The 27,003-nt window shown below is 40.0% G+C and overlaps 1 protein-coding gene across 5 annotated transcripts in view; it reads left to right on the top strand.

Annotated features, from left to right (window-relative positions):
- The window catches only part of RPS6KA2 (ribosomal protein S6 kinase A2), a 310,220-nt gene that overhangs the window by 225,979 nt on the left and 57,238 nt on the right, over positions 1 to 27,003 (top strand). For all 5 annotated transcript variants that reach the window (XM_074818602.1, XM_074818604.1, XM_074818605.1 and 2 more), the window contains 7 exons: positions 2,362 to 2,442; positions 3,259 to 3,338; positions 6,412 to 6,518; positions 13,745 to 13,782; positions 14,512 to 14,654; positions 22,625 to 22,695; positions 23,544 to 23,632. In XM_074818602.1, coding sequence (XP_074674703.1) covers positions 2,362 to 2,442; positions 3,259 to 3,338; positions 6,412 to 6,518; positions 13,745 to 13,782; positions 14,512 to 14,654; positions 22,625 to 22,695; positions 23,544 to 23,632 — 609 coding nt within the window. The remainder of the gene's footprint in view (positions 1 to 2,361; positions 2,443 to 3,258; positions 3,339 to 6,411; positions 6,519 to 13,744; positions 13,783 to 14,511; positions 14,655 to 22,624; positions 22,696 to 23,543; positions 23,633 to 27,003) is intronic.

Raw genomic sequence — 27,003 nt, forward strand, 5'->3', positions numbered from 1 at the left:
AGAGCCTCATGCTGTTGAAATGTTACGTCAAAGTGCTATCTCTTCTTAAAACCTTTCCTGGTGAATGTAAGACCCACATTGCCCCAATCCCAAAAATACAAGAGGGAGGAAGAGCAGGGGAATTCCTATTTCCAGGTGTATCTGGAATAAGAGAAAATAAATCTTTCCTCCTGCTCTGACAGAATTAATAGTAAAAGGAGAAGAGATTTAACCTTGCACATTTATGAAATGTCATGACAATGGATTTGCAGCATTTGGTACAATAACTGACAGTGCCCTGTGGTATGTAAGCTGGTGCAAGCAGGTAGATACCTCTAGGGAGGCTACTTTGAGGTTAAGATCAGGCAGGACCCAGGCATATGGAAGTGATAGGGTAAGAACAGGACAGTGGGAGAAAGCAAGTGGACTTGTCTTCTTAGGTAATATGATTAATAGCTTCTTTGGTGGGTAGGGTTGTTTAAAACTCTGAGCCTGTATAGTTTCTGCCCTCAGAGCATTTAAATCAGACAGTATTTGATGCTGGAAGATGGGGAGGGCAGGTCACTAATTCACATGCCAAGCTGTAATCCTGATAACAGGTTCTGGTGACTTTATTTGGAAGCCACTGTGAAAGGTGGTGATTAGAGCAGCTTTGGAGCAGACTAGGTTCAGAGCAGTTACAGGGCCATGACTCTAGAGAATGAGGTGTCTTCTGTGTTGACATAACCTTTTCCTTAATGTCGCTGCGGCTGCTCTATACATGTGGGGAGGAGGGTGAAATGGCAGCCTGACAGGTCCGCAGCCTGTAACCACCATAGAAGTGAGCAGGGCACAGCGCAGGGGGCTTTGGCAAAGCACCTGGCTGCACAGCTGTGCCTTTACCTGTTTGGAGGTTGAAATGATGAGGACAGGAGGGTGCACTGCCGTTCTGCCAGCCTACGCACACACCTGTGCAGCGCAAGCACAGAAAGGTACTTTGTTAGCCTCTCTAACCAAGCTTAATAGGAAATGTCCCACACAGAGTGTTCAGCAATGCCCACCTGTCCGACAAGAATTCCTGCCTAGGAACATTGCTGATCTACAGCATGAGAAATGCTCTACTTTTACATAGGTTAAGCATTTTGTGAGTGTATGATGTGTGGTTTTTTACTCGTAAGTTAAGACTAAGATTCCGAGGTTCCCTTTGTTTTGATTTTTAGCCACAAGGTAGCTTAGGTTGAGTGAGCAAGTAAAGCTTGCATTGCTGTTGACCTAGGAAAAGCATCAAAATAGCAAGAAATCTGAGTGTCCCTCCACTCGTATTTAAGGTTTTCAGATCAGCTGTTTTGGACCTATTTCTGTGTATCAATTTTTGATGTACAGCAACAGAATATGTGGGTTCGTTACGGCACGTTCATTACTTGGGTGCTGAGAGTACTCAGCTTCTCAGCAGCTCCACAGCACATACAGGCGATGACAGGATCTCACTGAGATCTCAGGCTTTACCACCTCAAATAGTCTCATAACATCCATTGTAGATGCTTTCAGCCGAAAAGTATATTGGCATTGTGTAATGCAGAGAAAGAAAAAAATTTCAATACTTTCATTTCAGAATTATTAAAACTGTGATTGACTGAAAAATGAATCTGTAAGATCAAGAGCTGATAATGTGGGGACTTGAATCCTCCTCAGTGTCTGAACATTCTGCTAATGTGTTTGCTATGAAATCTTCAGCATCAGTTTTGATTAGTTTGAACCCAGTTCACCTCTTTAACTATTTTTTCTCTTACTCTCTATTCATCTCAACCACAAAGAGTATTTTTCTTTCTGCCATCACATAATAATTTAACTCTAAAATAGTTTTTTATATTTTTTATCAGCCTTTTTTCTTTATTACTGATTGTTTGGGTGGTTTATTGGAAGCTTAAAATATTTTATATAAATCACTTCCAGAGAGTGCTATTGAGTAATATCTAATGAACGCTGCATCAACACAGTACAAAAAGTTAATTTGCACAAGGTTAACCTGATGAGCTCTGGGACTAGTACATTCTGTTTAATCTGAGATAGAGTTATTAATTTTATATAATTTTAATTTTCACATTAACATTCTCTTCTGCAAAGCATAATCACCTTGTTTGTAATACTATAGTCCTGTTAGTTAGAACTGTTCTCTACAGAGGAAGACATGGTGCCTTTCTGAAGGGCTTACTCTTAGTGCAGAGACAAGACAGGCATTAAAAGGAGACACTGGAGAGTGATGTGATTTGCCAAAGGTCACACCACAAGCCATCAGCAGAGTGAGAAGCAGAATCTAAATCGCCTAAACCTCATTCCAGTACTGTATCCAGTGACCATGCTGCCTCTTAATATGTCGCTGTTCTTACTGTTTTTTCTTTGTAGTTCGGGATCGGGTACGATCAAAAATGGAGAGAGATATTTTGGCAGAAGTGAATCATCCTTTCATAGTCAAGCTTCATTATGGTAACTATAATAAAATATAATCCATGTTTGTTCTTAAATTGGTTGGGGAATTGTAACTAGATGTGTTATAGTTTCATAGAGATACCCTCTGCCTACTTATGACTCTGCCTCTAACAATGTCATAGAGGCTACCTGTGTAAAATTCTTCATTTATGCTAAAGGAGAATTTCATTATAAGTAGGTTTTAGCCATTCCTCCATTAAAATACATTTGTTTTAAAGTCTGATGTGATAGATAGTGCTCATGGGGTAGTTGGTGAGTATATATCTGCCAACTCCTTCACCTGCTGACAGGTATCATTTAGAAAACCAGAGCATGTAAATAAAAACTGTTTTTAATAATCAGCCTCCCTCCAGATTTGTATATGTGTGTGTATGAATGTGGTGTCTTGCTAGAGCTGCCTTCCTCTGCCTCACCAGCTCCCTGAGGAGCCCCATTATTACTGTAAAGGGTCTTCTGAGGACATTTTGGATAGTGAGAGCTCTCCTCTCACACAAACCTCGGAGCTTCTCTCTATGCCTAGTCCTCAGTGACTCCTGGTACCTTGTGCACTGGAAAGCAGTATTAATTCATAGGTGCTTAGCATGGAAAGGAATATATTAGTAATGCATTCTTGTCTCTCAGCTGATACCATTTTTTCCCACAGTCTAAGCTTGATTGCTTAGCTATACAGAAATTAAATTTTTCTGTTCTCAAAGTGCTGAAACGACAGGGAAGCTAATGGCATGAATGATATACTTCTAGTCAACAAGATTCATTCTTTGGAGACTTTATCTTGCTTCAAACTTCAAACATCTCCATCCTTTTCTAATGCAGCATTTCAAACAGAGGGAAAGTTGTATCTAATACTAGATTTCCTGCGGGGAGGGGACCTTTTCACAAGACTCTCCAAAGAGGTAAGCAGATAGATTTTTAACTTAGAAATTAAAGACTGTCCTGGATTTTCAGAACTCGGATTAAATTGGTGGGAATGAAAAATGGCCTTGGGAATAGTCCTGCTATATATATGTAATAGATCTGTAACATCTCATATCTTTAAGTTGGTTCTTAATAATTGTAGTTAAATTATGGCATAGTTAATTCAGCAGATAGCATGTAATCATCACTGTTGTAGAAGACTGTACCACTACTAAGCCATTCCCATAGCAAAATAGCCGCAGACTCATTGCTCGCAAATTATGTCTTGGATGTGATGAGAAACAGTCTGAGAAATCAATCCTCAATACATTTTGTCCAGGACATGGGCAGAAAACTGCTGGAAAATCACAGTCACTGACAGCAGAAAGAAGAGGTGGCCTCAGCCCCTGCAGCAAGTGTGCAGACAGCCAGGCATCAGCCGGCAAGCGGGGCAAGGGCCTTCTGCAGCAGCTGCTGGGAGCAGGCTGGAGGCCGTGCACCACCCCGGGGCTTGGAGGTCCACTGTCACAGCCCTCACCTGCTCTACTCCTTCTCCTCCTGCCTGCCTGGGGGCAGCTGCTGCTTCCCTCACCTCCCTGGGCTCCCATCCCTTCCCTGTCCTCCGCAGCTCAGGCCCCTGGAGAGGTGCTGCTGCTGGAGAAAATGGCAACCAGGGACTGGTCCAAACTTGAGTCTCACTAATGCCTGTAGAGAGCGGCAGTGGCAGGCTTTTGAGGTTCATCTAGCACTTGCCTGGTCTCCAAATGCCTCTTAGAGCCCACTGTCTGCGTTGCTTGCGGCAGTGCATCCTCATGCATCTAGCCTCAGAGGGGGCCCTGCAGGCGGTACAGGAGGCTCCGACCAGGCAGCCCTCCAGCCCCAGGGCATTCTGTGTCACCAACAGGATGTCCCGAGGCCTTGGTCACTTTCTCCGGTGTGGAGACAGGGGTGCAGACAACCACTTAACACCCAACCTTGAAAGATAAGATAGGGACATTTCAAATGCCATCTTGAGGGGAAGGTCTGTTCGCTCTTCTTGGTTTGTGGAGTTATTGATGGACTAAAAATGCTGTGAGAACAGTACTTTTATTCAAAAATTTATTCCCTAGCTTTTTTTTTCCCCTTCTGATTCCTGGTTCAGTGACACGCTGCAGGCTGCTACGTGCACCACAGCTTGAGACACCAAGTATTTGCTTGCAAGACTTGTTTGCTAATGTGAGAAGACATTAGTGACAGGTTAATTACACTGCCAAGTAATGATACTTGTATAACTACTCAGGACATCATAGCAGTTATTTTTAATATGAAGAAAAAGATTAAAGAAAATAAAAATATTCTTCTGCTGTTTGTTCATGAAACCAGGCTTTGTTAGTGAGACAGCGTGCTGTCTCCAGTTTCATGGAAGAAGAGAGAAAAGTGATTTTTCCCTACAGAGGGCAGTTACCCATTCTGCACAGTCAGGGAACTCGAAAGTGGAAGAAAACAGCTCAGATTTTGTACTCTTTTAAAACTTCACATTTTCCCCAAGGCTTTTCCATTGCAATTCCAATACTATCAAGAATGAGTCCTCTTAACTTGACAGTCCTTTTGAATACTTTTTTCAGTGTTTGCAGCTCATCTTGTCTACCTATACTTTGCAGCTGTTTAGTGGCAAGGTATCACAAGGGAAGAAATTGTGGGAAAATTTGTACTGCTTGTAATTTGTTAATTATGGATTTGGTCAAATGGTATTGATTTCAGTGGACTTTCAGTCAGATCCCATATACTACAGCATGCATACATGCAAAGCTTGTCTCTCTCTTGCTCTTAGACATCTGACTTTACATATATCTGTATAGATTAGATTTTCGCTGATTCTACTGATTTTATCTCTTGTCTACATTATTTATTTTAAACCTTATAAATAATTTAAATTTATTTTGATAATTAATACAATTTTTATGTTCAGACCAATTAAATTTTTAGTCAGTTTTTGCTTTTTTATCCTTTTCCTTTCTAGCCTTTGCAGTGATATTCTTAATTAAGTTATGTGGCATCTGTTCTCTGAATCCTCTCTTTTTGCTCTCAGCCCTCTGCAGCTTCTTAGAGCACTCAGTTATTGTGGCTGCCCCTTTCCAAGAGCAAAGACTTAATTTTAGAAATAAGCTTAGCAACTTCTACTGTAGATATTTACATTTACATGTGATATGTAAATTTCTATTGGGCCTACTCATTTTACTTCTGTCATACATAGTATTCACACCTGTGTAGCCAATATATCAGCTTCTCTTTCTGCATTATTATCACTGTACATATTGAAATTTAATTAAAGAGAACTTAATAACATCTGAGATATAATGAAAGTTGAACCAAAGGGGTTTCTTGCCATCTGAGTTTTTCCGAGCTTAGTGGTTTTTTGATTACAGAAGTTTCTTCCCACCTAAACCAGAGCTTTCAGTGTTAGCAGTATCCATATCAGCTGCAGAAAGGAAATAACTGCTCTCACTTTAAACTTTATCAGGCCCTGGATGTTAGACAGCACATCACTGCTTAGGGTACCTGCACTGAGATTCCTTGAACCCTCAATGCACGGGGTTTTAAATCCATCTCTGAGTCTCCTCATGCTGTGTATTCTTCTCAGATTTGGAAGCATTTTGCTTCCCCAAAGAGGTTACCCCATGTTATTTTGTGGGAATTTGGCAACCAAATGCCAAGACTTCAGCAAATTAAGAGATATGAAAATAATAAGGACTGCACTGAACATATTGAATTTTGCCATTCGTTGCCAAAGGCTACGGAGTTAGAACCTTATTCATCTTATTGTGACATAGTGTCATCTAAACAGATCAAACAGACAAATGAGAGCAGCATGTTTTAAGGAACAGAAGTACTCAACGGATCAAGCTTTGTTTTTTAAGGAGAATCTGGTAAGAATTGTCAGTGTGAACTCAGCCAGCTTATGGAAAATTGAACCTGATATGATGGTCCTTCCAGCATTCCTGAGTTAGACCATTCCTCCCCCATGTCTGTTTAATGCAAGCCAGCCCACTGCTGTCCAGTAAAGAGATGTGTTCTTCTCTTCCTTCTCTCTAGGTGATGTTTACAGAAGAGGATGTCAAGTTCTACTTAGCTGAGCTGGCCTTGGCATTAGACCACCTCCATGGTCTTGGAATTATTTACAGGGATCTAAAACCAGAAAAGTAAGTTAATGAGAAAGAGTGAATTGAAACATAAATACATGAGCTTTTAGGTTTTTTCTGCTCCTTGTTGCTCTAGTAAGTCAAAAGGTGCCAAAGGCTCTGCCTTCCTTCTTGTATGTGAGACTCCACGTGAGACCCACACCATTAGCAGTGGGGTCTTCCTATCATATCATTTTAGCATGAAGCCAAATATTTTGACTGAGCTCCAGTATGATGGGGTCTCTGTGTGCCTGGCCTAACTCAGCACGAGATTCAGATCTTTGTGCCTTTGACTTCAGTAGCACTGTTCTCCATTTGAAGCATTTAATGTGGCCTTCCCCTTGGTGCGGTATGAACTGCTCAAAGCAAGTCCACTTCCAGCTCATACAAAACATGTGGCACTGTTCAGTTTTATTGTAGCCATTGCTTAAAGTAAATGAGCATCTCTGAAAACTAGTGTGCATATTAGCTCACAAGAGGCACAATAATCAGGATTTTAAAAACACTTTTATTAACAATCTGAAGTATTTTCCCAAGAATTATTCCCACTTATATTTGCAGCTATTTTCTATTCCTAATATGGTGTTATTGAGCATTTTCCTTTCTCTTTTTTCTTTGCGGTACATTAGTAGATTAAATGACACCCTCAGCACTACCACTGGGAGTGATGTGATACTGTTTTTATTCTGTGCCACGTGCCTAGTGCTTTCCCTACATCTTCTGTGCCGGGTCCAATAAAACAGGCTGAAACGTTTCAAAGTTACAAGCCTTCTTAATGTCATGGTCACCATCATTTAAAAAAGATGACCACCGAGAGCGGTCTCTTTGGCTGTTGCTTACACTTCCAAAGTATAACAGCAGAGCTGCCTTTTCCTTCTGTGACATGAAATTCAAAAATATACAGCTCTTTCTTTAAAATGGAGTGCTATTGCTTTTACACTTAAGGACAGAATAAGAGAGACTAAAAGTGATGGAAGGTGGACTCTGTAGGTGAGCAGTTGAAGAGGAAAACACTGTTTATCTACAATACAGTGGTATGTGATTTAAACTTTAAATTAAGTTTTATGTTTTGGTTACAAAAATAATAGTAGTAGTAGTATATGAATTCACAGAGATGTATGTAACAAGCTCTCAGTCCTTTGGGCTAGAGACCCTTTCACAGGTGACTGAAATTTCCAGCCTTGACCGTTTATACAACCAAAACTGAAAACCAGAGTCTTTGGCAAATACAGGAAGCCATCCTCCATATTAAACAACTGGAGGGAGAAAGGTACCAGTTTGTTACTAATATGAAACACAGGTAGGCAGCAGTCACAACATAGCTGCCACTGCCATGTGCTGTTACACCGTCTGCCAGCAGCTCTTCAGCTTCAACTTCATTCTGAATTGCTATTTTATTCATTCAGCATCAACAAACATGTACATAATAGAATAACTCCAATTATAGGTTTCAGTTTTAAACTTTGCTTCTAGTGAGCATTAGTATGAATCACACTACTTTCTGGTGTTAAGCTGGTTTTCAAGCTAACACGTGATATAGGAAGCTGTTATTAGAAGGTATCCAAATATGAGCCTGTATATTCAAATATAAGTCACAGTGCTGTTACATTTATAGGTTCATGCCATAATTTTTTGCTTTAGGAGAAGTTAAAAACTGAGGAGAAAATTAAGTCCGTGTCAAAACTATTCATTGTATTTGAGAGACTGAGGACCTCATTTTTCAGAGTTCTCAGCATTGAGTGTCACTGTGCATTTCAAAGCACATCTCTCACTGACTTCAGTTGCAAGTGAGAGCACTTAAAATTTCTGCAGACCAAACTGCACTGCCTCAAATCAGGGATCAATGAATTGAAAAATTAAAGCTTACCTAAGAAAGGAAGGTGTCACTGAATTGCCATTGTTACATAGAAGCATGTCGAATCCAGTTCTTCGTGCATTTTTATCTGAGCTGAGACCAGCCAGCCATCCCCTTCACTGCTCTGCTAGAATCCCTGAGTATTACCTGTTCTGCCACCTTAGGCAAGATTTCTCTGGAAGAAAACAAAAAGTATCATCATGTAAATAAAGACCTTTATGCAGTGAGATCACTGTGTAAAGTTAAGGTGACAGTCCTCATGCTTGTATTTCCTAACTTTTGAATATATGGTTTATGGTCTTTGATGGACAGTTAAATAATTACCAGTGATACAGTTGAATCTGGATACAATTGTCATAGTATAAAATTAGTTTACGTGAACATAACTATTATTGTACAGGAAAGGGAAAGACACAGACTGGTATAACTCAAGTTCATACCTGGGGATAAATCAAGGCATCTGTTTGACTGAAAACCATATCCTTCAAAAATAGCTTTATAAGTGCAAAGCCTATGTGTAGCCGTGCCTAGGACAGCAGAGCATAATAGCCTATGATTTTGCTGGAACTTTAGGTTTACAGTAAAAAACAAGATACAGCAGAAAAAAATATTTATTCTGAAGGGGAAAAAAAAGTGCTTTATTTTTAAAGTTACCTCTGGGAAAGGATAGCTTTCTAAATAAGATGATAAAAGAAAATTAGGGTCATCCCAGGATGTTCTCATCCTCCCCTTGCCTCTGGGCAGGGACAAATATATCAAGGCCATTACAGGTTTGTTGCTAACCTAGTCTTAAAATAGCTGGTGGAGACCCCATGGTCTCCGTAGGACGCCTCTTGGCAGTGCTCCACCAGTTGTACATCTAGCAAGTTGCTCCTAGTAGCTAATTTGAAATTTCTTTGCTGCAGTTGCAGGCCACTGCTCCTTGGCCTGTCCTCCTGGACTCCCCAAACTGCTCATTCTGCTCTCAGTAGCAGCCTCAGGGGATTGGGAGCACATCCTTGTCCTTGGAACCTCTTCAGTACCCTAAACAATCGAGCTGCTGAACCCTTCTTCACTGGCCAGTCTTTCTAGGTGTTCAGTCATTCTTATTCCTCTGCTTTGGTTTCTCTTGATCCGTATCTCCTTTGAAGTGCAATGTGCAGGATTACACCCATGTCTTTGGGAGAAGCATTACCAGTCTGATTAGAGCACAAGGCTTACTCTATCAGATTTGCAGAACTGGAGATAAATTAATTAGTTTGTAACTTCCCAATTCTCTCTCTCCCCTTTTTTTAAAGATAGGCACTGCATTTGACCATCTTTCATTGTTCAGTGTTTTTGCTGTCCTCCAGAAGCTCCCAAAAATAAATGCTGATAGATTTGAGATTGCTTCAGTCAGTTCTGTAAGTATCCTGAAATGAAGTTCATCAGAATTATCAAAGAAGACTAGTTAGAAAATAGCACTGTTCAGACCACTTGAAAGAACCCTCAGGATGTTAAAATTTAGGCTTCAACATTTTCTTAAGATCCCCTGAGCAAAAATCCATATTAACAAATCAAAGCTATGAATTAATTTTAAGTGCAACCAGAATACAGACTCTGGAAGTTGTTATAAAGTTAGCTGTACTTCAGAAAGGCAAGCAATTGAGTTTTCTGGTTAACATCTTGTTTAGAACAAGCACATGCTTTCCTTAAATTGTTGCAGCCAAATTCTTCTCCTTGAGTTTTCTTGGTGGTTTCAGCGGCATCCCTTGTGGAACAAGGTACTGTTCAGTTACACTGAAACCCATGGAGTTACTTTACATGGTGAGGCATGTTTCTGTTTAAGAACTGCAGGATCAAGCTATTAAATATGGTAAATGTAATGAAACAGAAAAATAGGAACTTATAAAGTAGTATGTATTTCTTATGCTGTGGTTTAAGGGTATGAATGACTTAGAAGTAACTCAAGCTTCTGAAAATGCACAGTCTTTTTTTATTTACCTTTGCCTTTTCTATCTCCAGGTACCCAGATGCACCTAGATACAGTTCTGTCGTAGGGGCTTTGATTACCAAGGAGTGGTTTGTGTTGTAAAGACCTCAGCTGTCTGTACAAGGGACAGCTCCTATAACTGCTCATATAACAACTCCTGAATCGTTGAGCTATATTTAAAAAAACCCAAACGACTGCTGCTTAATGCACCATGTTGTAAACTGTGGCAGTTCATTCATGAATGTAGCTGCCCTGTGTAGAGAGGGAAGATCTGAGAATCAGTAAAGGACAAAGACTTACGGTGGAAAATAACCATTATCTTCCATCGAAGTAAGCAGTCCCTTTTTGGGTCTTTGTGGTGTCAGTGAAGCTACAGCAGAGATGAGTTTGGCGTAAGACTGTTCAGCATGGTGAGATAGTATGGGTCATGCAAGCACTGAAATATCGCAAAACATGGTCAGTTTGTGAGAATCTTCATCTCTTTGGGAGATATTTGAATACTTCACTCTATCCGGTACTTTCATAACAAAACCTGCAATCAAATTAAACATTCTTTATGAAGTTTCAGGTTTTCTTTCCAGCCTGAAAATTTGGCTACAATGTCTGAAAGACATAAAGCGTGGGTTGAATTCTTTGCAAAACTGAGCTGACTTGGAAAGAAACTTAAATAATCCAAAAAAAACCCCAGCGTTCCAGCTTTAATAGATTTGGCAGAACTTCACATTGATTTGGGTATGTTGGAGTTCAGAGTGAAACCTAAAAGACATTACTCAAAGCTAGAAATAAAGAGAGAAACAAGAGAGAATGGCTTTGGCCTTGATTTAAGACATGGTATAAAATAATGTCAATAACTAATAACGAAGGCTTTTTATCTCTGTGCTGAAGGTGCAGCAAAAAACTACTATAGAGTTTGCAGGCCTAGCTCTACTATGAGCTTTTCCTGTAACTTAGACGGTCATTCCCCTGCTACTAACTTAGCTGCCCAGCCTCTAACATGGAGATTTTCAGCCTTTCTCAAGGCATACTTTTAAACTGAAGTCAGTGAAAGCAGTCTGAATGTTCATGGGATGATCCTGAGGCTAAAATGTTATTGTTTTGAAATAAAGAACAGGTTGACACTGACAGTATCCTGTAAACACACTAATACCTTAAACTGAACAAATAAAATGGAAAAATCTCAGAGTGAAAGGTTATCACTCAATGGGATTATAGCCTAGTCTACTTCTCATGTTTTTAATAATTTCCAAACATTTTTTTAGAGGAAATATTTTTCTTAAGTCTGATTCACATTAACAGCTTCTAGTTCTTTTTTCCCTTCTGCAAAATAATACTATCTTATTTCAGATTAGCTGATGCTGCAAAGCATTGCTAAAATAATTGTGATTGTCACAATAGAATTTCTATTACGGACAGCGTGGAATAAAAAGGAACTGTAGAGCGATAAAGATAAAAAGAGAAGGCAGAAAGTATGATCAGATAATGTTTGCTTTTACAGTCAAAGGAGTGCTATTTGTCGTGATTTGGATGCTTAGAGGCAGGTACATTGTTCTTTGCTTCTTAATGTCACTCTAAGCTAATTCAGTGTGAGTTATCTTTTTTGTCACTGTTAGCATATTCTTTCCTTTTTACATCAAATGTCATTTTCAGTTCATAGCCATAGTATTGTACATGTTGGCAGATGGCAAATGTGGAAACACCCAGCTGTCCAAAAGATGCTGCCAGGGGCCACAGGGGAAGCTGCAGGCAGCTGAGGGCACTGTAGAAGGGTGATTAGGGAACATGAGACAGAAGAGGGACTGTAGATCAAGTTTTAGGGGATATAGGATACACAGCCATAGGAAACGAGGATCCATTCATTTTGCTGCTCGTGCAAACACTGAGTGTGAGAAAGTCTGTTGTATGCTTCTGGCTCACTTAACCTAAGTATTATCAGTCTGATAGCCTCCATCCCTTTAATGAGAGCAAAGGTATGAATAACATGTGTTGTATACATAGAAAAGCAGCATGGATTTTCAATAGAAAATCTATGAAATATAAAATCAATGTTTCTGGAGAAAATCCCACAACCTTTGAATTGCATTGTTATTCACAAGGGCTTCCTGGGTGTAGGGCAAAATTTTGGGTGATTTCTGTGAGCTCTGCTCCCCCTTGCCATTCTTCCAGAGCCAGGTCTGTGGAGTTCATACGTTCACTCTCACTTCCACACTGACAGGTGTTTTATTCTGTTCTTTTCTGAAGCACAAGCCTCTTGTTTAGGGATTGCAGTCACAAAAATACATTTATACATGACTGTTATGGGCTAGTAATTAAAAATTATGCCTCTTCAAGAAATCTGGGGAGAAAGAATAGAGGTAAAGATGCTTTTATCAAGAAGAAAAAGTATTAATTATTGAACATATAGTAGTGACTCAGCTGCTGGCCTTTGTTAGATGTATTGCACAGTAACAGTCTGTTCTAAACACACAAATGAATGACAGATCATTTCTTTTTCAGTTATGTTTCAGTACAGAGACAACCTTTCACAAAAGTATAGCCCAATGTGTTTGTTTCACTTCTGTCTTATTTTCTTCCTGAATAATTAGATTAAAGTGACTCTCTAAGAGAAGAGGAATATAAAAATAGCTGACACCTCGCTAGACCATTTTGAAAAGAGAAATATACTAAATGTAACTAGAACTGAAGAAACACTGCCCTCATTACTGTGTTGGTATTTATAAGCAGAAAAGTTACCAAAAGCATTATTTTTCAGTTTCAATGTTCCTTCTTGTTTCCATAAAAACTAGCAATGCTTTTTGTGAACTACAGTCGTTTTTCTCACAGAAATGTTGGAGCGTCTTTGTGAGAATAAAATATGTTGGCAGGTGGCAAACATGAGAACACTTGAACTTGGCTTCCAGGCTGAATTTTCATTTATGCTTCTGGACAGAATAAATTAGCAGGGGCTGAGATCCAGTAAGGCAGTTAGGCTGTGACTAGTCATTGTACTCTACAATCACTTTTATTCAGCATGAACGTATCTACCTTTGGAGTTTATTTTAGGTCCAGTGAGTCCAAGCCCTGATTATTTGTGTGCTTGCCTTTATTATTATAAGAGAAGAAAACCTGTAGCTCCTTCTCCTGCTGGAAGCAGATACTCTGCAGTTGTTGGCTTTGAACACCCTGTTCTTTCTGAACTCAGTTTGCATGCCCACCCTGAGCATGCTATGGAGTAAGGAGGCTCCCCATGCAACGGCCACAGGCCATGCATGCTTCAAACACAAGATTAGACAGACCTTTGAGGATCACTTTTCTTTCTGGAGGCGTATAATACACTGAAGGTTTGTTGGCACATGTATTGGAGTCTTGCATATCTCCTTACCTGTCTTAAACATGTTTTACTCATGTTTGTTACTGTACTCTGCACCTGCCTAATGAATGACTGTTTGCTTTTTTGCTTTACAGCATTCTTCTTGATGAAGAGGGCCACATTAAGATAACAGGTATGTGAGGAACAGAAAACTTAATGTCTACGGGCTGATTTTTTTTTTCTGCAGTATGTTCCATACATCTTGGTCTTTGCTTGGAAAGAGTTTGCTTACAAAAACTCACAAGCCAGAGGAGTTTGAGTGTTAGACTTTTCTTCTCTGGCAATTCATCAAGGGCCTGTGCTGCACAGCCCATGGAGAACAGAGCATTTCCTTGGTAAATCTTGACTGATGTGAAGCATGCAGGCTTGGCTGCCTACCACTGTGGGTAGAAGGATGCTTCCAATATGACTGCTTACTCCAGATTAAACTCTCCAAATTATAACTGTGCAGAGGACACCTAGAAAGACATTCCTTTTCCACCCTGAAGGGGCTGTCTGGCCATTCTTTTAACTGGTGTCCATCTGGGATTATTATTCCTAATGCTTTGGTTATCTGAGCAAGAATCCTTACAGGTATTGTCTTAATCAAACCTGAGCTGTGCATTTCTGCTTGTTTAAACTCTCTTCTGCTTTGGGACAGAACCTCATTCTGAATAGAGAAAATGATCCACCTACTTTCAGGACATATTCATTAATGACAACTAGGCACTCCATATAGGCAGGCTTGTGGCCTTTCTGCACATAGACAGAAGGGTGCTTCATCAGCTGGTTGGTGTGTTTTATTTGAACAGTTTAAGTGAGCAAAAGTGAAAATAATAATTTTTATAGATCTGACAAGTTTTTTTCATTTCAATTTATTTAGACTTTGGTCTGAGTAAAGAAGCCATTGACCATGACAAGAGAGCATATTCATTCTGTGGGACAATAGAGTACATGGCTCCAGAGGTGGTCAACCGACGAGGACACACACAGAGTGCCGACTGGTGGTCTTTCGGCGTACTCATGGTAATGGAAAAGTTGTATTTGTTTGTTGGAGGGGTGGCTGTAGGAGTGATCAGATCCGTTGGATGAAAAGTACTGTTTTCAGCAATTAAGGGTTGATAGAAAAGTAGATGTGTAATGATTGCTTGGTCATTTTCATTGCATCAGCGATAGCGAACCAGCTGCTCCTGGCAGTGTATGAGGTAGCATTTGACCCAAGATTCTCTCTTCCTTCCCACAGTCCTTTGCTGTCTTGGTTGGTTACCATGAGCCGTGAATATTTCTGCTGCACAGAAACAGGACAGGGCAAGCTCAGAAGAGCAGAAGCATTGCAGAAGAAACACCTGTCTAGTTACTAACATGGTTCCTGTTAGGAAACAATTCCCTAAGCAGCAATTTTCAGGTATTAGGGACATCCTCTTAGAGAAACTCAGAAATTTACTCTTTTTCTGCAAAATATAAATTAAAAAGGACAGAGCACTCTGAATTTTTCACAGGACCTCAGTGGTTCTTTTGCCATTCGTCTGTCTTCTTCACATCAACATTGCTGACTGTTGTTCCACTAATGAGATTCAGGTAGTTTTTGTACTGGTAGTGGATCTCCTTTAGTCTTATTAGCTGGTGGGAGACTGTCACTCATAAACCTCCCTTTTCTCCTGGTGGGAAAAGAAAACAAAAACAGATGGGCACCATGTCATCCTCCTTTCTTCTTTTGTACCATTTTACTGTGTCTTGATTATGACTAGTCTGGGATGTTTTCTTTGTCCTGAATGCATGCTGAAGCTGGCTTCAGAATGATGTATGTGAAACAGTTTTTAAATGACTGCTCTTCACAGGGGGGAAATCACCAGAAACAGACACAAATATACCAATTGGCACAGACAAATAGCTAGGAATTCATCTTTTTCTTACATGTCTTTGCATTGGATTAACTATACAAAAGTTGCAATTCTTCCCCACTGTTGCTTAACCTTTAAGAGTTCTGCAAGCTATTCTGGAGGTAGTTTACATGGAATCAATATGAGAAACTATGCTAATTCATTTTTTAATACATGGAAATCAATTAAAAATTAGTTAAAATGCAACATGAATTTACCAAAAATCAGTCATGCTAGATTAATCTGATATTTTACTTGTTGAGGTGGTCAACTTTTTCTAAACAAAGTAAATGAAGTGGATCTCGCGTGTCTCCATTATAATAAAGTAATTGATACAGTGTTGCATGGGAAATTCATTAATTGAAGATGCTTATTAGTCCAATAATGGTCCAAAGATGGTATAGGTACTATATATATCACAGGGAAAAACACCACAGAGAGAAAGGAGCTGTTTCAGTGAAAGAGTAATGTTGCCTTAAGAACAGGTAGGAATAAACTCATCGTGAAGTGTAGTTAACCTGGAAAGTAGAAGAAAGCTCCCGACTGCTTAAGAAGTGAGGCCCTGGCAAACACTTTCCAAGAAGAGCTCTGCAAGAGATCTCTGACAACAGAGGAGCTGCTTGGCTTATGAGAAGGACTCAGTAACATCCTCCTGAGTGCTGCAGTATTTGACACTGGGATGCAGTGTCAGGAAAGTTTTTCAGAGAGGTATTGAAGCCTCTTCAAGCCAGCCATCTAAAGTTAGGTGCTCAGGTGCTAACGTGCTCCCTCCTGCACCCATCCAGCTTCTTCAGTCTGTGGTGCCATTGCTGCTGAGGAGGATGAAGAGATCAAGGTGAAGTTGGTCTGTGATTTTTTAAAAGCTATATGAACGCTGTAGGTTTTTTGAAGCAGTTATTCCCAGCATCATTTTATCAGGCATAGTGCTGTCCCTTGAGACCAGACACCATGCATTTATTACTCTCACAGGGATGAGGCTGCTGTCTCCTGAAGCATGCAGGCTGCAGGTCCACCCAAGTGCTCGGTGCACGGCCACCCGCAGGCAACGCAACACAGTGCAGCACTGCAGCTGTACCTCACATTGCACCTCACCATGGTTGTCATGGCTCCCCTGCAGAACCAGGGCAGAAGCATAAATTAATGTAGCAACCTGCTCTTCTAATAGAGCTCCATTTCCTGTGGCATGGAAGCTATTTGAGGTAGCTATATATTACACTACATGCTGCAATCCATAGAGTATGTTTAAATTTTGTTTACCCTAAGTAGACAGCTGGTGCCGCCAGAGGAAGTAAGGATAGGAGGCAATGTGAAAACTAGTGAAAATTTAGGGTGGGAAAGGCCTACATCATGGTTCTAGCTGGTTGACAGAAATTAATCTAATTAAATATTGTCATTTACTACCTGAATTTAAAGGGAGTGGAACATCCTTATCTCCTATGGCTGCAAATCCATTTGTGGATGCTCAGCATTTCTGAACCATATATGTTTATTCAGGAAAATCAATAGGTTATGCCTCATTTAATAAATATATCCCAACCCTTTAAATTTTTTATTATATATTTAGTTTTTGGAGGATAGCTGTGCCTTCTCACTAGCTGTCTGCAGTTAAATGATGGTGTATTTGGTGTATAGATTGTTTTTCTTTCACCTGCTAATGAACTTGGCTCCTTCCCCCCTGTTTTTTGCTAGGCTTTCTTTTTTTTTTCCTCCATCTCTCTTTTCATTCCCTCCCCCAGGGATTCAGTGCATTAGAATTAGAAAAGATAAGAATCCATATAAAAGGAGATGCGTTAAGGAGAGTAAAATCTTTTTAACTGTAAGCTAATGCTTTATGCCTTTGAGTGCTACCAGACATCTTAGAGAAAAATAGCTCTAATCAGTTCAGTCTTTTCTCCTCTTTAACAATTAACTGGTTGGGGCAGAAAAAAAAGGTATTTCCATACACTAAAAGTGCAGGAGGATTTTCTGGTGCTGTCTTTCACTCTGCTCATTTCTCCTTGTTTTCCTTGGTCTGTTACTTGTATGTTCTATTAGGGAAGCTGTTTTTCTGCCACACTGAAAAACTGAAGAGAATTAAATAGTATCCAATGATTTATTAGCATTTCTCTCTACATAATTTGCAGTATGATGTGAAATATATGAAGAAAATATACCAGTTGGTGAAATGTGCATAGATTGAAAGGAAGTGAATGTGATAGTGTAATTTTCATACCTAAAATTTTGATCAAAAGAGGGAACGTATTAGGCAGATAGCGGTAAAATAGCCTGTAACCTAGCCATCGGAAGAGCAACCAATCAATCTCTTGTCTGTTCTGTGAAGAGGGATTAATGCTACAATATGAAGAGTCAGGTTGTGCTAGCAGCTCCTTGCCAACCTGGCACAAGCTATAATCAAACCGAATGATCCTTATTAAATGTGTCATGTTGTGATTATTAATATCAAAACAAACTTACCTGAAAAAGACTAACTTCTGGTCTTATTAACTTCATTTACCACCAGCTAAGTCTTTGACACAGGCCACAAAAGCAAAAATGTTACCTACTCTGTTTGCTGCTCAGTTTGTTTGAATTGTTTTATGGTAACTTAGTATATGTCAGCTCCTAGAGTTATACACATTTTAAAATTAACCGTTTCCAAGTATTCCAGAGGACAGTCCCTGCCTCTCATTTAGTATGTGATGACAACTGCTGGGACCCAATTAAAATTTTGTGCTGGTGAATTTATGTGGTTTATCATGACCAGACAGATTTTGTTTTCTGCCTTCCTGCATCTTACTCATTGCATTGGAGATTTTGGATGGAATGTATTCTACAAAAGCTTTTCATCACGAGTTCTGCCTTAATAAGCAATTGACTTAAATTGTTAAAAAGTTGTGTATATGACTAATACCTTTTCAGCTGCACGGCAAGAGCCTTGATGCCCACTCTGCTGTCTCTGAAGCCCAGATAAACAGGTCTGCATGATACAATGTGCACAAGTCTCCTGGAAGGCCTCTCAGAGCAGTGGTTTTGTAGTTTGTCATACCAGCTAAGGCCACAGACCTCATGGAAGTTGTATCTCTTTTCAGTTCAGGAAAAAACTGTACAACTTTGAGAGTCACATGAGCAGGGAGGGGAATATAATTAGAGAAAGAAGGGGTGTGATGACTCAGTAGGCAGTCCCAAATAAAAAGAAATGTGTTTCTATTTGGCAGCAATGTAGTGAATGTTTAAGTAGTGAAGTCTTCACAAGAAAATAAAATATCCTTTTGGTATCCAGACATAGTAGTCAGCTCTGTAATAATTTTGTAGTAACTGTACAGTGGCATTGGAAAAATCAATACAAGACATCAAAGCAATATGATCTTTTATAAAATCCCATCGTAACACTTGTTCTCAGTGCAAGAGATGGTCTTCATGAACAGTATTTTGAATGTTTATGTTAGCTACTATATGAAGGTGTCCAGACCCTTTACAAACACCTGGCTAATAATGAAAAATATTTAATGCATTTTACAAATGATAAAAACTGAGTGGCTGACCAGCTCTCAGCTACCTGGAAAATTACTGTAAGTGTTGAAAGGGGAACCTGGCCATTCTGACAAGAGTGTCTCTGCTCTCCAAAACTATCAAGTTTCTTTGTAACCCTGAATTTTATCCTAGGCTCACAATACTTTAGCAGACTTGAGCTGAAGTAATTTGCACAGTCTGCTCTCCTTCCATCTGCTAGGAAGATTCATCTGGCAGTTACCACAGGCTGTGGATTTTTTCTTGTTCATTATCTTCCTCAGTGACCTACCAGTGTTGCTTCTTGAATCCGTTCCCTCAGGAAATGTGGCCCTCTTTCCCAAGATCTTCCCACTTGTATATCTTCTGGGGTCTCCAGTGCTGGTGTTTTGCCTACTGAAATTGGCAATTCCCCTGAAAACTAGAGAAAGGAAACACTACAGAGTACATTGAGACCTAAGCAGGGTCTGGATTAGGTGACTCCAGAGGCCTCTTCCCATCAAGCTTTAATTCTGTGGTTCTCTTAATAGCTGAACTGGAACAGGGAATATTTGCCCTTCTTGCTGAATATTGGTATGGAAATAAAGTCAAGGCTGGAGGAAAGCACAGCTTTCTGAAATACTGGCAAAGACAATGTGGCCCTACAGAATACCCAGGAAGCAAATCATTGGGAGACAAGGAGCAGACAGATGGTTTATACAGATGGGGAAGTGGGGAGAGTGAAAACTGAGTCTCCCAGCAAAAACAGGGTCTGCTTTAATAGCCAAAAATACTTCAGAGTTTCTTCACACCTAGGCTCAGCTCCTTGTGAACCTGCTGCGACCCATACAACTCTGTATTTATGTGCAAGGGCGTTAGCAGCAAGTGCTCACTTCTGTCTGCATGTTTGCATTTAGCGAGATTTTTGATTTTTTGAAAAATAAGCAGGAAACAGGTTGCTGTGCAGCAAAGCAGTAGCTTTAATTGATGAGATGAGCTATTTCAATGTATATTTCTTTTTCAGTCTCATTATTTAATTTTTAACCTTCAGCAGATTTAATCAGGACTGCAACTGAGAAACCAGTGCTTTCTTCCAGCTGCTGCTTAGTTGAGTTCATTGAAGTAAAAAGCTCTGGTACATTTAACTCATGTAGCTGCCTTTCACTTTAAATATTGATGTTAAGTGCATTTTTTCTGAATCTGAATTAGTCTCAACATTAGACCTGCGTAATTGGAGACATGTGGTAACAAAGTGCTAGCCATTAGAGCAGTGCAGTAAATACTCCCTGCAGCCTCCAGGACGGTCATTTCCCCTGCTCCCTCCTGAAACTTAAATTTATTTTTCCCTTCCTTCCTTCCTTCCTTCCTTCCTTCCTTCCTTCCTTCCTTCCTTCCTTCCTTCCTTCCTTCCTTCCTTCCTTCCTTCCTTCCTTCCTTCCTTCCTTCCTTCCTTCCTTCCTTCCTTCCTTCCTTCCTTCCTTCCTTCCTTCCTTCCTTCCTCCCTCCCTCCCTCCCTCCCTCCCTCCCTCCCTCCCTCCCTCCCTCCCTCCCTCCCTCTCTTCCTTCCTCCCTCCCTCCCTCCCTCCCTCCCTCCCTCTTGGACACTGCATCTGAATTTCTTGCCTTCAGGTTTCTTGGCCCCTTGCAACCACAATGCATTTGCAGATCCTTCTGGTGGGTGGGAACTACAGTCGTCTTCTTCCCACGTAGTCACTGACCAAGCAGTTGCTTATATCTGTATCATCTGCATCAGCAGCGTCAAGCCCATTTCTGCCAAAATAAATGAGCTGTAGCAGTCATTGTTAGTGCTGTTAAATTAGATTTATTATAACAAAGTAACATGAGCCAAGTGTAAGTGAACATTAGGTACTGAGCCTTAGCGTAAATGCTTTAGAAATTGTGAGGAGGGTTTGGTGCAATATGCACCACTTCTGCTGCTGTCCTGGGAAACAGTGTTCTCTGCTGTCCCTCAACCCCAGTATATCTGAACACTTTTATGAGACTGAGGCTCTAATAGGTCAGAATTACTTTGAAAATGGTGCTTGAACTCCTGTGTCACTTAAGAGAGTTTTAAAAATTCTCCCCCATCACATTTCTCTCTAGAAGATGAGCTGCTTTCCTCCAGCTCTACCAGGCAGCTCTTCTCTTAATTCTCCTAGACCAAGCAGGAGTTAACACATTTGTGTTTTCCAAATCTTGTTTATATTTGTCAGCCATACACACTTTTAAAAAGTATTTTTTCCTTGTTTCTAAGTGGTTTATTGCCTTGAGGTAATTTGTTAATAATGCAGATTTATCCTTCAATTAATTATAGTCAATTAGTTATCTGGCTTCTAAACCTCTCCTCTGTCCTCCTCCCAAAACTAGCATAACAGTTTCATAGTTACAGTTTTGGTATGTTTTCTTATATTTTTCTTATGGTACGGCTATATTTAATCTGGGAAATGGAAGAGTCAGACTGTGGGGCAGTCTGACACAGGTTTTGGTAATGAAAGGATCCTTTCTTGCACAAATGTGCTTCCTGAGAACAGTCAAGCTACTTGTGTGATAAGGTACAAAAACTATGTAAGGATTGCAGAGTCTGTCCTGCCTTAACAGGTATTGAATTATAGCAATGAATATTAATTAGTAGGTACTTACTATAGTAGAAGAGATCCAAAGCCTGAGTCACGGATGTAAGCAAGTAACAGTTCTCCTCACCCTCAGTGGACATTGTCCTCCTTTGTGCCCAGGCTGAATTATGTTCTCGGTGTTTTTGTGTTTGGTGATGCATAACCTTCATCATCCCTTGGTCAGAGGAGCTAACTGCCACTCATACCCCCATGAAACACTGTGGCAAGAGCTGATGTTGAATCCATATGAGGCAAGCTTCTTGGGTTGGGGTTTTTATTTCTTATGTTACAAATGTGAAATTCCTGTCAAATTTACTGAAAGCACTAAAATGTTTCAAAGAAACCTTAATTGTTTGATGTTTTCATGTGTGAGTTAGGCAAATAATTGATGATGATTGCTGAGTTTTGCTTTGAGATTTGGGTTCAGTTAAATGTGACACTTGCAAAATTTATCACTGAATACAGCCAGGGGAACCAAAGCAGGAGAGAAAAAAACACACTCAAATGCCTTGAGAACGTGGGGTTTGTGCATGTTTCTCCTGCAAAGTATGGCAGGGGTGTCTCTAAGTGGTGCAAATATACAATTGAAAAGGTGGTTCGACTCAAGCTGAGGAGATGGGCAGTGGCATGTTGAACCCATTTTCCTCGCACCACAGTCCATGCTAAACGCTTAAGAACAGCCGTATCCATTCAGACTAAGGGTCCCTCCGGCCAAACATCTCATCTCCAGCATTGCCATAAAATGGGTGCTGGAGGAAACAGCATATGTGATACTTCTCAAATGTACCAAAACTTGACCCCAGGTATCAGTGTAAACAGTTTGTAACAATACTCTTGAATGAAACAGTGATGTTGGTCCTTCATGTTCTGCATAATTCAGACTTGCTGTGTCATTTTTTTTCTGAAGTACAGCTTGTTGGACCATTTCTTTTCCTCAGGTTTTCAGTTGTGTTAGAAATAGAAGGTGGGTGTGGTGTCTATCAGCTATGCAGACTGTCTCAACGCTCATTTGATTTACCATTTTGTTGTTACTCCACAGTTTGAGATGCTGACAGGGTCGTTACCCTTCCAGGGAAAAGACAGAAAGGAGACAATGGCACTTATTCTCAAGTGAGTACTGAAACTGCTTTTGTTCCTCTAACTATAAGTTAACTATACCCTCTGGACAGCCTATAGGTCCTAAGTATATGAAGGATAGAGAATAATAATGTGCATAATGCATTTTTCAAAGCTATGTAAGGCATGAATTTGGTAAGGGGCGCACATCTGATGCCTGCATGTGGCTCTAAAATTGCCTTCAGAATAAATAGGAGGAAGTGAATTACTGAGAGGGCCTTGCAAAAGAAATGTATCTTACTTTCTCTAATAATGTCATTATCTGCACAAAAGTGGGAACAGTCAAATTTCTGCAGGATGACTTCTGTTTTGTTGTCACCAAGTTTAAAATCTTTTCCATTGCAAATTTCCCATTCATTTAATGTTAAGTGCAGACATAAGTATTTTAAGCTTATCGTTGCTCAATATTGCATTTTTTCTCTGTAGCAGTGAATCATCAAGAGAAAAGTTTTATTCTCTTTAATCAATATGTGGGTTAGTGTAATTATTTTTATGAAGTTTTATTTGTTTGTATAAAATCCTCTTGATTCCCAAATTTATACCAACAATCTAAAAAAATGAAAAAATTTCTGTAGGAAAATGACCTATTTAGGCTGTAAAAGGTGTTGTGAGATTCATTAGATCTACTCTACCTCTAGTGAAGCCAGTGGTAAAACCTTCTTTAACTTCAACAGAACAAGATCAGGTCCTTGCTCTGTGTTGCATTATGCTTAGGTAGCCTTTGTTCACCAAATACATGTGTTTGCCTGTCGTGACTACTACAGTTCCACTTTTTAAACCACAGTGGGATGGAGAAAATTTTTGAAAAATCTATTTTCTTTTCAAGTGTTGTGTTCTTTCAGAGCCAAGCTGGGAATGCCGCAGTTCCTGAGCATAGAAGCCCAGAGCCTGCTGCGAGCCCTCTTCAAAAGAAACCCCTCCAACAGATTGGGTACGCGTGCGCGTTTGATCGGGGCATTTGTTACGTGTGCTCTGCCTTGTCAGGTGGTGATCGTTTCTCTCGGTGCATCTTCCCTGATAGTTATCCTCTTCATGATGTGGCATTTTGCATTCCTTCCCAGAGCGCAGTGAACCTTTTAGGCATTACTAGAGAAATTTACAAAGAGCACAGGCAAACCATTGGAATCTAAAACATGATATTAGCTTCTATTTTATTTTTTTGGTGAAGACGGAGAATAAACCACCAACATTTATGAAAGGTTTAAGATAGCTGCTGCATATGAAAACATAGGGAATTGAGAAACAGGTATCTTTCTAAAATCTGTATAATTTAGCTCCAAATCTGAGGTGGGGAGCAAAAGGGAGTCTAATTTGTCTCTTCCATTCTCAAATACATTTCAATGCTGTCTCATTCTGTTTGCTGGGAACATTTTCACAGTAAGCTTTCTTCTTTATTGCCCTAAATGTATTATCTCCTTTCTTACTGATGTATTTTCACCCTTTGTTAATAATCCTATTTAAATTGTGATAAACAAGAAGTATGTATTGAATCATGTATCTTATGCCATCTGTACCTTTGTTTGGGAATTTTATTAAGAAATTCATTGCATTTGACAAGGTCATGGACAATGCCTGGTGCATGATTTTCATTGCAAATTTGGTCTTCATTTTTTATGTGGAAAAATAAAAACAGTCATAGCACGTGAATTATATGAAAATAATAACACTGTATTGGTTTTCATTTTAAAATCATATCTAGTTCTGTGAAAACTTTTGGGGGTTTCTTTTTTCCTCACAAGTCTCATATTCTGCATTTTGGATGAACAAGGGAAAAATTTGCTTCTGAAGGAAAGGGGCAAATCTTTCCATCGTACCTCTGTTGGGTTTTTTGTGACCTTAGGAGCAGGAATTGACCTTAGGAGCTGGAATTTAATCCTCCAATTCTGTAAACTGTAAACAAGAAGAAAGCTGATGGGTCATACTTAAATATGTACTTGACTGTTATTGCCATCCTTTGGAGTTTTGGCAGCTAATAAATTGCTAGAGAACGGCATAGAGTGGCTAAATATTGAGACTAGTGATAAGCAATTTGCTGTTCTCTCTTGCAACTGTTTATGCTTGTAAGATTGAGATTGGAGACGTAAAGTTAGAAGCAAAAAGCTAAATTGGGAAATGGCTTGTTCTGAGATGTGGAAAGAGCAAGAGATGCAAGAGAAATTTCTTTCTTTCCTTCTTGCAGTACCTACACTCACTTCTCAAATGCTGGAGGTGGTGCTGCTGGAGGTCTGCTGCACAGTGCTTTTGGTCCACTGTGTCATACAGTAGCGGCCAGACACACGGCAGAGCACAAAACGCTTGACAGCCCACTTCCATCACCCTCTGCCGGAGCAATGGCTCCTGCAGTTTCTAATAGGCACACATGGGTGTGCACGTACACGTGTGGAAGATGGACACTCTGCTCTGTGCCCTTGAGCTTCTGCTTGACCTTTTCATGCTCTGGTAGCTCTGTCCCTTGCTTCAGGTAGGGCAGCGTGTGGGCTATTCCAGCCCTTTGCTTTATACTGAGCACCATCAGACTGTCACATTTTAGGTGAATGGATGGTTTCTGCCTGACTGCAACAACTCATCCAGAGCCCCCGCCTCACGCTGAGGTCAGACATGGTGGCTCAGCTGTTTCTGAGAGACCCTGGCTCCTGCAGACAAGGACAGTATGGAGCAGGCTGCCTCTCGCTGTGACTGCTGGGGAGAGCAGGAGCCAAGTGCCCTTGCTCCACACAGGGACCAGGGAACAACCCGACCTCCCACAAGGCTGGGTGAGAACAGGGAGCCAGTCCCTCAGCATGCTGCTATGGCCCCTCTCCTCCCAGGGGGATGCCCACACAGCCCGCGGAGGAAATGCCCTCCCATAGGTTTTAACTCTTGACATAAATAGTAGCTCTTGTAGTCTGATATGCTGAGATGATAGTGAGAAAACACATTTTCTCAGCAGATTTCAATTGCTCTCAAGCAATTTGCTTGACATTAGATAAAATTAGACTCTTGGGATTTCTGGGTTTAATCTATGTTCAGAAAAATAAGATGCTGCAGCGAATATAAACTTTTTCCCATTCCCTCTCTCTGTTCCTTCCTACTGTTTCCTCCCTGTCTCCATCTCTTGGTTTTGTTCTGCTCTGCTCGTTTTGTGGCTTCCCACAAGCTGCTATCCATCCAAAATGGGGCTCCAGTGAAGCCAGTGGGAGATTCTAGATACCAGTCCTTAAATAAAAAGCTACTCACTAAAATAAGCACAGTTGCTTAGTTTTAGCCATGACAATTCTAGCCCCCGTATCATCTCCTTTTAATAATGGGGAATTGCTAAAGGTCAAGGTTTTAAACCTGAGGTTTATTGAAATACTGGGAAGGCTGGGAGAAAGAAAGAGGTTATTTATAACACAAACATCCAAGGAAATAAAATCTAAAAGAGTAACAGAAAATTAGATCTTAACATTTCAGGGATAGCAGTGGAAAGCTCTGAAGACACTCTGTTTTAACTGATTGAGAATCAGCACAAACGACAATGAAAACAGACTTGTTGGTAATGAAAGAAGGAATACTTAAATGATTGGCCTAAATACTGAACTGAAGTCAGCAGATAAAAGGACTGCTTCAGCTTTGTAGATTTTAGCTTTTTCTGGGAAAAGAATAGTCTGAAGTTAAAAGAAAAGTAGGCTTAGACATCCCATTTTGAAAAATCTTTGGAAAATTAATGAAGCATGCTAAAATAAATGAACCATATTATGGATCAAATGCTTATTTTCAGCCATTGTTTCAGAAGTTTGCAAATCCGGAGAGTGTATTTAATTCCAAAGTGTTTTTACTGTTGGCAAGATGAAACATGCTGAGCTTCGAAAATCATTTTATTCTGAATACCATCTTGCTTGCCATTTGATTGTGATATCTTAACAAATAGAAGTAAAGATTAATTATGTATTTTAAAATTTTGCTTTGTAACTTTGTTTTGAAGCTTTGGATTATTAATGGAAAAAATATTAGACTTGAAGGGAGATAGTGAGACAAGGCAGAGAGGAATTTAGTAATCCAGTTTACCTGATTTTATTTTTAAGTCTGGGGTCCATATTAATGTTTTAGAACAAATTTTTAAGGAGTCGAAAGTATTCCTTCCTTTGGTATCCCTTGTTTTGCGTGCTGTCTGTCCTTTCCTGAGCCTATACACTCTGCTGTACAAATAGTCTGCATAGCACTGCTTTGGTAGTATTGCTCTGATTAAGTACAACAAATTTCAGATTATGGACAAGCATAATTTTTAATTCTTAAAAGAAACTAACTGGAATATCCAGGCAAACAAGGAGTAAGCATCTCGGA

The sequence above is a fragment of the Strix aluco genome, chromosome 3 (assembly GCF_031877795.1).
Source record: "Strix aluco isolate bStrAlu1 chromosome 3, bStrAlu1.hap1, whole genome shotgun sequence".
In the NCBI taxonomy this organism is placed as follows: Eukaryota; Metazoa; Chordata; class Aves; order Strigiformes; family Strigidae; genus Strix; species Strix aluco.